This window comes from Prionailurus viverrinus, chromosome B2 (assembly GCF_022837055.1).
Source record: "Prionailurus viverrinus isolate Anna chromosome B2, UM_Priviv_1.0, whole genome shotgun sequence".
NCBI classification, from domain to species: domain Eukaryota; kingdom Metazoa; phylum Chordata; class Mammalia; order Carnivora; family Felidae; genus Prionailurus; species Prionailurus viverrinus.
Genome location: NC_062565.1, coordinates 116,025,102 through 116,037,774, shown reverse-complemented (window position 1 = coordinate 116,037,774; position 12,673 = coordinate 116,025,102). Strand labels below are relative to the sequence as shown.

The 12,673-nt window shown below is 34.2% G+C and overlaps 1 protein-coding gene across 2 annotated transcripts in view; it reads left to right on the top strand.

The window, feature by feature from the left end:
- The window catches only part of PTPRK (protein tyrosine phosphatase receptor type K), a 556,609-nt gene that overhangs the window by 330,170 nt on the left and 213,766 nt on the right, over positions 1-12,673 (top strand). For both annotated transcript variants that reach the window (XM_047859222.1, XM_047859220.1), the window contains exon 7: positions 437-730. In XM_047859222.1, coding sequence (XP_047715178.1) covers positions 437-730 — 294 coding nt within the window. The remainder of the gene's footprint in view (positions 1-436; positions 731-12,673) is intronic.

Here is a 12,673-nt window from a genome sequence, read left to right as displayed (position 1 = left end):
AAAAACACTGCTTTGCCATATTTCATGAATGAAATAAGGAGTTAGAGCAGTTTTCATTAATTTGAAGATTTGTAGAGAGGTCTTAGGACCTCAAGAATGTCAAAGATCAACTGTACTCAGTAGCTAATCAGAGCTATCCATCTTTAAATATTTCCCTTTTATTTCCCTTGGTTACTCTGCCTGTACAAGTTTATCTCCTGGGGAGACATGTTTTTAATAAAAAAAAATTTGTGGTAAAAAGGGTCATATCCCATCTGTGAAAGTATTTGCTCTTTAAAAGTACAGTTTCCAAATCACTCATGTTCTGGTTTTCCGTAAGTATTTGTTATGTACTCCTAAGTAAATTATTCATTGAGCTTTGAAAGACATTAACATACCCATGTAGTACCTTCTTTTGGATTTTTAGCTAATTAGATTGCACATTCATCTCTCCTAGAACCACCAAGACCCATTGCTCCACCCCAGCTGCTCGGTGTTGGGCCTACATACTTGCTGATTCAGCTGAATGCCAACTCCATCATTGGGGATGGTCCCATTATCCTGAAAGAAGTGGAGTACCGAATGACGTCAGGATCCTGGACAGAGACACATGCCGTCAATGCTCCAACTTACAAATTATGGCATTTGGATCCAGATACTGAATATGAGATCCGTGTTCTGCTTACAAGACCTGGTGAAGGTGGAACGGGGCTCCCAGGACCTCCTCTAATCACGAGAACCAAATGTGCAGGTAAGACTGAATAGCACGCCAGTCTGCCCAGTGAAGGAATCTAGCATTACACATATACTATATGTACAATATTAAACATTCTAATTATTTGCTGCATGATGTAGTCACACTGTTCTAAAAGTTCAATGAATTTGGTAAAGAGTAGCTTTATATCATAATTGGACTGATTTAGAGCCACGTGTTTCTCTACTATTATTCAGTATTATTGTGAATTCATAATCTTTTTTATGTGGCAATTTTGCTCAGCTTGCTTGTATTCAGTCCGACATTTCTGATAGATGCAGGTGTAGGCACTGTTACTACTGAGAGACAGATTTTGCAATTCAAATAAATGCTGAATACCTCTTGGCTATGTAGAAATTGTCTCCCTTGATAATTTGGCTATGGTCATTGCAGAGGCCATTTCTGATAATATAGATTAAAAAGTTACTTTGAACCAGGTCTCGGTGAGATCAATTCTTCTATTCAGCGTGACACACAGTTGTAGAATATACAGAGGCTTGTAATTGCTCTCCCCGTGTCTGAAACAAAGTGGTGGAAATAATAGCATATGGACAAAACACAAAAATGAAAAGTGAAGTAAAAAGTAATATATAAATATACATTCTAATTGTACCATGTTGTTATGATGGGAGAAATTGTTAGCTGTTTATTAAAAGCCACTGAAAAGTTTGTCTAAGTTATTAGAGTGCGTTTTTAGTGTACTGTTTATTATTGCAAATACTTTAATTTTTAGTTCAGTTGAAAGAGACATTTTTTATCTATCAAACATCATGTTGAAACACCTGCAGAGTTAGCACATGGATCTATGCATCTTGAACATTTAATGATTTAGGTTTTGAAAATTGAAAACTAATACTGTAGAGATCTATGAAAATGTAAATGCCTATAAATGTCTTTTGTTTTCTTGAACATCTGTTTGGCATTTATAGTATTTTTAATTTTAGAATATTTTGGGGCAACTCACCAAGAGAACTGATCTAAAAAGCAAAAGCCAAACCCATGAAATCACCTGATACACTGCCATCTTTAAATATTTTAAAATTCAGCTCAATTTTTATATATTAATGTCTACATATAAATTTTTATATATTAATATTGAAAGATGCTCACTAACAGGGTGTTTAACTGCTCAATTCTTAGTCTGAGATTTAGACAACAGAGTTTACTCATTTGCGGTTTGGTATTGTACATCAATTCTGTGGTTGAAAAACCACTTGACCTAGAAGACATCGGTTAAGTCTCTATGACTCAGCCTGAATCACACAATTTGCTTTTTAGATTTTCTGTACAGCTCAGTTTTTTCATTGTAGGCATGTGGCAAATTATTCTCATTATAGTAGGTGGCCTTTCTGAGGGAGAGGCAAGTGGACACTACAACCTCAGGTAGTTAGAGAAATAATTTGAAGAGGAGACATTGCGGACACTAAGGAAGTAGCTCACTCTGTCTTCCAAAATGAAATAGCCCATGCTAACATAAAAAGATGGACAATGGAGTTCATTTTACTAAGGATATTGCTTCCATATGTTTTCTAGTAAAATTACCTTTCTTTCTACATTTAATCTTTATAAGGTACATACAAATTAAAATAATGAATGGCAATTTACTGTTCTAGTGGTCTTATTTTTGACTTTTTGCTCCCCCAAGTTTTTATTTCAATTCCAGCTAATTAGCATACAGCGTAATATTAGTTTCAAGTGTAGAATTTGGTGATTCATCACGACAAGTGCTCTCCTTAATCCCCATCACCCTTTTAGCCCATCCCTGCATTTACCTCCCCTCTAGTAACCATCAGTTTGTTGTCTAGAGTTAAGTCTGTTTCTTGGTTTGCCTCTCTTCCCCGCCACCCCCCCAACCATGTTCATTTGTTTTGTTTCCTAAATTCCACATATGAATGAAATCCTATGGTATTTGTCTTTCTCTGATTGACCTATTTCGCTTAGCATAATACTCTGTAGCTCCATCCGCGTTGTTATAGATGGCAAGATTTCATTCTTTTTTATGGCTGAGTAATATTCCATTATATATACATAATGGATAGATATCTATCAATATCTATATCTAATCTATATATCAATATCTCTCTATCTCTATCTATATATCTCGTATCTTTGTTATCCATTCATAGGTCGATAGACATTTGGGATCTTTCCATAATTTGGCTACTGTTCATAACTTCTTTCTGACTTCTGTGCTCAACCTTCTTTCTTTTAAATATCTCATCTGTTTTAATTTTTAAAAGTTTTCATCAAAGTAGACCATTAAAATTTAGCAGTACCATACAATATATTGTTAATATAACATGATTTTTGTTTAACTAGGAATTATTTGAAATCAGTCATTGATATGTGAGCCAATGAAGACTGCAAGTATATGAGATTGTGTTTTAAAGCTAATTATGCTATATTAAGTAGATGAAAACAGCATGTTAATGTGTTTGATTTATCCTTATTGAATGCTTATGTTGAGAGTGAATATTGACTACTATAAGTAAAAATATGACTATAAAGTGCTTTGAGGTATTTTATTTGGAGAATAACCTTATCTGTGTGGGAGGGGATAGAGTAAAAATAACTTACACTCATAGCTTCTTTCAAATTTATAAATGCCTTGACATTTTGGAATTATATTGCTCTTTTTTCCAAATTCTTTATTTGAAAAACATTTAATTTGTGGGCTCTCTGGCATAAAATGGTGTCAGACTCACTGACACTTGCAGTTTTTCTTCCAAGTGTAGAAAGTTTATTTGTTTTTAAAACTATCTTTCACATGTTTTGAGTCCTTGTCACATGTATTTATTCATTTATTAATGTCCTCAGAAGATGTGTTTGGTGCAGATTTTTATGGTTAAAAAAAAGCACTTAGTTTTCAAGTACATTTGGATTTGAGAGAAACTGTGGTTACTGTTTTATCAGGAATGTCTACTAATCTTGCTCTTTTATTAGAAAAGGAGGGAAATATGTACTGTGTTAATTTTTAAACAATGCCTGAAAAGCAAAAGTTGGATATAATTGATAAATGTTGTGTATCTAAATATGGGGTCAGTATTGATTGAATGTATGATGTCTGTCTACATCTCTTCTTCAAGATCCAAACTCCTTTCTCCAAGTTTAAGATCTCTGAGCCTTAACCAGCACCTCCACTGGCCTCAGCCTGGTATCCTGTAACACAAAATAGAACACAGCTTATGCTAACTGTGATATTAGCTGGTATTTAGTAATGATTTCAGAAGCCTACACTTTTTCATAATCCGGGGATATAATTCTTTGGAAACTCCAAAAATAACCTTTGGAAACGTTCCCATTTCATTCTGTTAATTTGTGTAAGCTCTGAATACTGATTCTACTTCCCATTTTAGTAAAGACTGGGAGAGTGCCACACTGTAGTTGCAGCGTTAATATCATATGGTTGAATCAATGCTAATTACTATGATATAGCTATTTTAATACACCTTGCATATTGGCAACCAGGAAGCCTTAAAAATAAGTATAAAAACTTCTCTGCTCTTTATTTGTGTCTGATATAAATTTCATATGAAATTCTTACAGATAACAAAGGAATGATGATTATTTTCTGCCTCTTAGAAATTCTTAGTTTGTTTTGGTGTATCATAGAGGAACAATTTTTGACCACTAAGTACCCAAAGAGTAAATTAGTTACTATTTACTATGTTAAATATACTATTTTAATATATTTAAGTCATTGAAATTTTATTTCTGGCAGTAGTAAATTTTATTTTCTTGGCAGAAATCTGTCAATAAATAATTTTACAAGTTAATTAGGTGGTTTTATTTGTGTGTATTAATGAGTAAATTTTATATTTTAAAATGCAAATTTAGATTTTCATAGTTAAATATTGGTTATTATTGCTTTATAATCAGCATACAGAGTGACTGTATCATGATACTTTATTTTCAGACTTGTGAGTTAGATATATTATTTTCCCAAGTTTTTAGCTGGTGAATCTAAGACTCAGGAAAAAGAAAACAAAACAATGACTGGTCCAGTGTCAGACAGCTGGGCACCTCGGACTCAAAACACATTTTCTGGTGCTTGAAAAGCCTGAATTCCTTTCCCTTTCTCTTAGTATGGGTGATTTCTTTCCCCTTTCAGAGGATTATGGCATGAAAGTCTAACAGGTAAAATCTGAAAGGGATGTAGATTTTTAAAAATAGTATATGCATGGCTAACTTACTCCCTGAGAAGCATGGCTTAATGTTTGCAACTTCACTTTTATTGAAAGCACACTTAATGAGTGTGCTTAACACTGAAATTTATGCTGCGTTTTAAATGTTTTAAGCAGTTAAAGAAGTGTAAAACAATGTTTTAATTTTTCCCTTTCTGAATATGTCCTGCCTAGTTGCCAAAGCTGTTTTTTGTTTTCTTCCTAAAGTGCATTTAAATCATTTGGTAAGTGCAGTTACCTGCTTCAGGGTCTCTCATGTTAGGAGAGGTGATAATTACAGCCTCTGGTGACTATAGCCACCCACGCCTGCCTCATGCTTCTCTGTGCACCTGAGGGGTATGATTATTTCACTGTTAGCTTACATCCTGACCCATGTTGTTGTTCACATAATGCTTCTTTAGGCATTTTATGAATTTAAAAAAAAAGGTATAAATGTGAACTTGTTTTAAATGGGAAGTAATTCAAAACTCCATTGAACAATCAAAGAAAGTATGCTTGTTTTTTCTGTGTGTCAATTTCCTCTGGGTATACCATCTGGTAGAGAAGCTAAGAAAATACAGTTTCTTTTTCTCTTATTAAATGGAAATAAAATACACCATCATCAGAAATTGTCTTCATCGCATGCCTTGGCAATTGCATGTTAAAATTGCTCTTTTAAATTGCCTTCTGCTTCTGGGTAACCCATTGTAGCACTGTTTTATGATTAACTGACATTTTAGCAGTATCTCCCTTATAGGGAAGGTCAAGAGTTCAGAGTGTCCAGAGTGTAATAAATTTACGCAGTTGGGAAAACTACTCTTTATTCTTACATTCTAGTTCAATGCTCTTGACAATTTTTAGTGAAACGTGTAGATCTATGAAGCATTGACAAAGAGAGTGTGTTATTTTAAACATAACATTTACTAAAAATGCATTTTTTCTCTCATATATCCAAAATGGGAGACAAAACAATACAAAATGAAACAATGCTCAGGCATATACCAGAAACCACAAGGTGAGGAATTAAATTTTGGCCTTTTGGCTATACCTTCATCAGCAAAATGGAACCATATATTGATTTTTACTGTGGTCTAAGATAGTTATCAATCACAAAGACTAGTTATCATTGAAACTCAGCCTTGAGGTTAAAACAAAATAAACAACTCAGTAAGAATTGGTGTGGTTTGACAGTGTAAGGATACTATTTGATTCAATTTGAAGGCTTGTTTTAAATTTTTTAAAAGTGCATTAATTTCTAAAATATATTTATGCAGCTTTGTTTTTGAGCAAGAATTTTAAAAGGCAATGGTATTAATATTGAGGTAAAAACACTAAAGATAAAAAGCCAAAGGAAAGGATTAGAGAGCAATTTTTCAATTTTCTGAAAAATCCAGGAGTAATTTTTTTTTAAAAATTGAAGTATAGGGGCGCCTGGGTGGCGCAGTCGGTTAAGCGTCCGACTTCAGCCAGGTCACGATCTCGCGGTCCGTGAGTTCGAGCCCCGCGTCAGGCTCTGGGCTGATGGCTCGGAGCCTGTTTCCGATTCTGTGTCTCCCTCTCTCTCTGCCCCTCCCCCGTTCATGCTCTGTCTCTCTCTGTCCCAAAAATAAATAAACGTTGAAAAAAAAATTTAAAAAAATTGAAGTATAATTGATATATAACATTGTATTAATTTCAGTAGTACAATATAAAGACATTTCTATATATTGTAAAATGGTAACCACAGGAAGTCTAGTAACCACACATCAATGTACAGTTACAATTTTTTTCTTATGATGAGAACTTTCAAGATCTACTCTCTTAAGCAACTTTCAAATATGTAGTACAATATTATGTACTATAGTCACGAAGGTAAACATTACATCCTCATGATTTATTTATATCATACCTATATAAGTTTGTACCTGTTGGTCTCCTTCACCCATACCCACCCTACTACCTACCTCCCCTCCGGCAACCATCAGTCTGTTCTCTATATTTAAGAGTTTTGCTTTGTTTTGTTCTGTTCATTTGACTTACTTTTTAGATTCCGCATATAAGTGAAATCATATGGTATTTGTTTTTGCCTGTTTGACATATTTCACTTAGCATAATACCCTCAAGTTCTGTCCTTGTTGTTGTGAATGGCAAAATTTCATTCTTTTTATGGCTGAGTGGTATCCGTGTGTGTGTGTGTGTGTACACACCACGATTTCTTTATCCATTCATCCATCAGTGGACACGGGTTGTTTCCATATCCTGGCTACTGTAAATAATGTTGAGTGAACATAAGGGTTCCTGTATAGTTTTGAACTAGTGGTTTTTCTTTTCTTTGGATAAATACCCAGAAGTGGAATTGCTGGATCATATGATAGTTCGATGTTTAACATTTTGATGAACTTTCATACGGTTTCCTGCAGTGACTGCATCAATTTACATTCCCTTCAAGGGCATACAAGTGCTCCCTTTTCTCCACATCTTCACCAACACTTGTTATTTCTTGCCTAAAATACTTTTTTTTTAGATTTCTTTCTTTTCAGTGCATAACAACTTGATTTCCTTTTCAGATTTTGTAGAGGATATTTCAGTTGGAAAGACATGTATTTATTCAGACAAACGTTTATTGGCTTCTTTCTTTGTTAACAGCACTGGGTTAAGTACTAGGTCTTTACAAGCAGTGTCTTGCACTGAAGTCCCTAGTAGTCTCGAGGAACAGACCTACAAAGAGTAAAATGCAAAGTGATAGGAATTCAGAAACTTTTTTTCCCCAAAGGAGTGCTTAAGAGAAGCTGTTGCCAGGAAAGGAAGGCTTTAAAACTGGATCTCAATAATTGGCTTTGCATTTTTAAGGCAGAAAAAAATTTAAAAAAATAGAATTAAAGACAGAGGAAACCTATGTTTAACCAAGTTGTAAACACTGTTGATGTTTCTTGGGTTCTGAAAATAAGATAGAGCATTGGCTAACTCTGGACTGTGCTAGAACCCAGGCTGCCGGTGGCATGTGGCCAGATCTGAGATGATCCAGACTGCTATCCTATTGTTTTTAAGAAGAAGACTGACATTCTTAGATTTGGTTTCAGAAAGATTATTCCATTTCTGTGGAAAATAAGTTAGAGCTAAGGAAAGACTGGAGGCAGAGAGACCACGAAAACATGCTTATAATAATAAAAAAAATAACCTTGGCCATATTTTCTGTACATCATGTCTCTCTCATCTTAGATCAGAAAGAGCAAATCTATAAATTTGTGGATAATATTGTCATTCTTGATAATCAAGGAAGTTCCTTTTATTAAAGGGATTTTAATGACATTTTATAGGTGATGTAACTTCATTATTAGATTCACTTTTCTTTTTCAAATAAGTGGGTTGTGCAATGTTATTAAAATGCGTGCAAATTCCATGGCATAACACATTATTTTAGAGGACAAAATTATAAAAGATTACAAAAAAGTTCAAGAGCTACAGTGTATTTGATGGAGTATTGATTTATTTCATAAATCTCATTAGGGTCAAATTTGTATACATTGCCACACTTAAGACTACAGAAGATACAACATTAATAAGACAGGATTCCTACTCCTAAGGAACTGAAAATCTAGTGTTAGACCCATAGTAATGACAAGAATGTAGTAAGTGATATAATAGAAATATAAAGTACTTTGGAAATCCAGGGTCGAGAGGGATAACTTCTGACCAAAAAATATTTTTTTTCCAAGCAATATGTTTGAAAACAATATCAACTTATCTTTTCTAAACTGAGCCAGATTAATACTTGTGATGAATGAACCTGTAACCGTACTTATCCCTAATTCTGTAACTGTGGAATGACATATAAAACAAGGTGCAGCCAATAGCCATCATATGGGTGATTGGTCTTCTCTTTCCCCTCTACCAACACATAGGGAAACTATATGCACAGATGGAAGTATTAAATGGGAAATAGAAGTCACACCCTGATTAAATCATCAAAGTAATTTGGTTCTTTTGAATTATCTGGGACCCATGGATTATAGAAATGTGATTATAAATTTCTATGAAGCATATATACTACAAATTTCCAAGAGAGAAGGAGGGAGAGAAAGAGAGATTTATAATGTAATCAACTTCTGTTAACTCTTCCAATGGTCATTAATACTAGGAACTCCCAACATAAGGGTCATAGAACTTGAACAACTATGAAATCATCTTTTCTACTACCTCTCTTATTTTTTTACCTCAGGCACTGGATGTACAGTTAACCATACGTACATGTCCTTATAGGGCACGTCATTCGTAGCTGTATAATTAACCAAATAGAGCTACATTGCTTTCAGCTTAAAATTGTCTTCTTTTGACTTGCTTTGTTGCTAGAAAGCATTTGGTAACCAGTGAAAATGACACTTTTTATTTATCCATAGTACTTTACCACATGCTGAGTCTGTTAACTGTATCATTAAGTACTCTTTTTATTGGCTTCATTTGTTTTTATTGAATTTTGCATAGTACAATAAAGCTGACAGGTGGAAATGATTTAAATAACAGCGTCAATCCCATTAAATGTCCTGGATTTCCTCTCCAGCCCCAGGTCTTTTATTTGATATCAGGAAGTAGAAATAAAAATAAAATGATATATTAATAATGTCTTAAATGATAATAACACAAGAGGGTCTGGAAAGGAATATGACCTAGGTAGAATTAAAAAAAAAAACAACTATGGATCCAGATAAACACTAAGGGATCTGTTAATTATGAAGACGGGTACCAGAACTCAGCCTGTAGAGCCTCAGATCTCTCTTGGATGGTTCGACTGGTGCATTGACTTGTCCTTGATATTCTTCATTTTTACACAGAGAATCTCCCTCCACCTTCATTTATCACTTCCTGTTTACTTCCTTATTTGAATAATCATTTATTTTCTTTGCTTTGGAATAAGGAAGAAAACTCTTAAATGAGGCTCTGGCCCCCCCAAAAAAATGCAGTCACATTTTCTAGGGCAGGGTTGGGGAGTAGTATGGGCTTCGTGATTATTTTGGAACTCACTTATCCAGACTCACCCTAGTTATAATTAGTGTTTTTGGAGAGTGTTGGTCACTCTGTACAATTTCTTGTATAAAAAAGTGACTTTATAAAGATGTACCTCGTTATTTTCATCATTTAACTTGACTCTTAACTAAATCTGAAGATGGGGTCATCATCTTACGATCTCATTTCCTGGTCTTCACGGTCTTCCTACCAGATGTGGCCTTATTATAGCGAATAATTGCTGTAGTGATGCTCCTCCATGCTCTTTCCTCTCCAGCAGCCTGTATATAAACAGCAGAGGGGAAAAAGCATATTCAAAGGAAAGAGATAATGAGTGAATTCTAATCTCAAGTGTTGTAAGTTACATTATACTTTGGGAACCCAGTAAAAAATGAACTCCAAAGGGCCAAAATTCATGCCTTTCATGTCACCCTAAGCAAGATCTGTGCAAATTCAGCTGTCACTCCATATGATATGGCCTAGAAATCATTGAGTGATGTCCCTTTTAATTGTCTTAGCCAAATCATATGGGTAAAGTTTGAGTTTAAATGACTCATCTGTCATTCCTTGGCTTTGTTACTATTTCCCACCACTACATAGTCCTTCACAATAAAGAAGAATAATCATTCATAAAAACGTTTATTTTTACCTGTTACTTTACTTCTAAGTAGGTACTGTATTCTGTCATGTTATATCCAACCCTCAAAATTTGCATACATCATATATTAATGTATATTTTATTATCAAAACAATATATATAGTAGTTTCCCCTTTTAACAGTAATTAATTTTTTTACCAATTATTAGGTATTTCTTTAAGTCAAGAGCATCTGAAATACTTGCTCAAGACTCAGGGTAACATCTATTGGAAATCATAATATACAGATTTTCTAGAAGTTTTTCTTCTCTATGATAGAGCTTACAGGTGAATAAAGGAATAGGTATCTGGTATTGAAATGTAAATGGAAGTAGTCTTTGAAAAGTTTTAATTAGGTACTTTATTAAATTTAACTCCTTTTTCCCATTCAGTAAATTATAAGAATATAGGAAATTTAAGAAAATGTTTTAAAGTTTCAATTTCCCCAATACTAAACAATATTGCCTTAAGCTGTCATTCATCTTACCACCTTTATATATTGGTATTTTATATTTTATTTTTTATTATTATTTTAAGTAGGATCCATGCCCACCGTGGAGCCCAACGTGGGTCTTGAACTCACGACCCTGTGATCAATACCCTGAGATCAAGACCTGAGCTTAACCGACTGAACCACCCAGGCGCCCCTATATGATGGCATTTTAAAGCACAATGCTTTGGGGAAAAGGCTAATGTAACTGAAAAAAGAAGCTGGTATATTGATGCATTTTTGTGAATTTGGACAAGTATATTGGAACTTGCTCTGTAATTTAAGAACTGCAAAATGAAGGCGACAGTAGCTATTCTCTCGCCAGGTATGCCATCATGAAGCACAATAGTGCTGTAGAGTATGAAGCTTTGTCCTTTTTAAACCAAGGCAATCTAGCTAAATCAGATTATTAACATAGACTCTCTGATGGGTTGGGCCAGTGGTTTTGTTTTTCTTGATGATTTAGTGAATGAGCTTTGAACCCCTACCAGGCACTATGGGAGAGCTAGACATAAGGTAGTGAAGAGAAGACAACGTTTCCCATTTGTCTTGTTTTTAGAAGCAAAATTACCAGATAATTTGCTGAACATGTAGATCTCCTTCTAACAAATGACAGGATATGGAAACCGACTCTTTCTATTCAGTTTCACTTCAGTGCAGTCCTTTGTTTTCCCCCTATGTTTCCACCTCACATTAAATCCATCAGAATACAGAGTTCTCCTTGTTGCTGGAAACAACTGTGAGCAAAGGATTTCTCAGAATCCTCCTTCCAGCTGGATCAGATAATCCTTTAACTTCTGTCCCCTCTTCACTACTGGCTTACTCTTCACCGAGGGAAAAACTCATTTTTAATAAAGGCTAAGTTCTGTCAGTGAACCGGTTACTTTTGGAAAAGGTCGGCTCATTGAATCAAATTAATATTTGATTTTCCAGCTTACTTGAACTAATTTAGGTTTTCTTTGAAAATTTTGCGATCAATTTTAGCAATTTGGACACTACGTTAAAAATTACATTTCTGAGGAATACTGAAAAGCAGAATCATTGTTCCAGATTCCCCATTTTCTTCTCTGCTGAATTCTGCAGCATATGTGTGTGTGTGTGTGTGTGTGTGTGTGTGTGTGTGTGTGTGTGTGTGATGAATGTGTCTGCTTTCTTCAAAACAACCAGCTCCACCCTACTTAGAGGGAAAAAATGTGTCAGGGGTGCACTAACTATCCCTAAGCTTATGTTTTTGGAGGTCCCTTGCTGGAAGTCCCAGATTTTGTAAAGACTTCATTAGAATTCATACGCCCAAATTGTTTTTATAAATTATACATAACAAAGCATTACACAAAATTTTGCAAATAGAATTTTTTTCAAAAAACACTTATAATACTACAATATTTATACAACTATTGTCATTTTTGTTAGTGCCGTATTATTTTTCTCTATGCCTGAGTTTTTTCTTTAAGTTGTAAGTCGAAGATATATAGTTTTACATTCTGCTTATTTTACTTGTCATCAGTTAACTCATTTCTTGTCATTCTGTAGGACATTCTATTTTTAATGATTGCTTAATATTCTATTGGATCTATGTACTAGAATATATTTAACCACTCTTATTCCTGAAAATTTTGACTTCAACAATTGGCTATTGTAAATGCTGCAATAAGAATTTTTATACATAGCTTT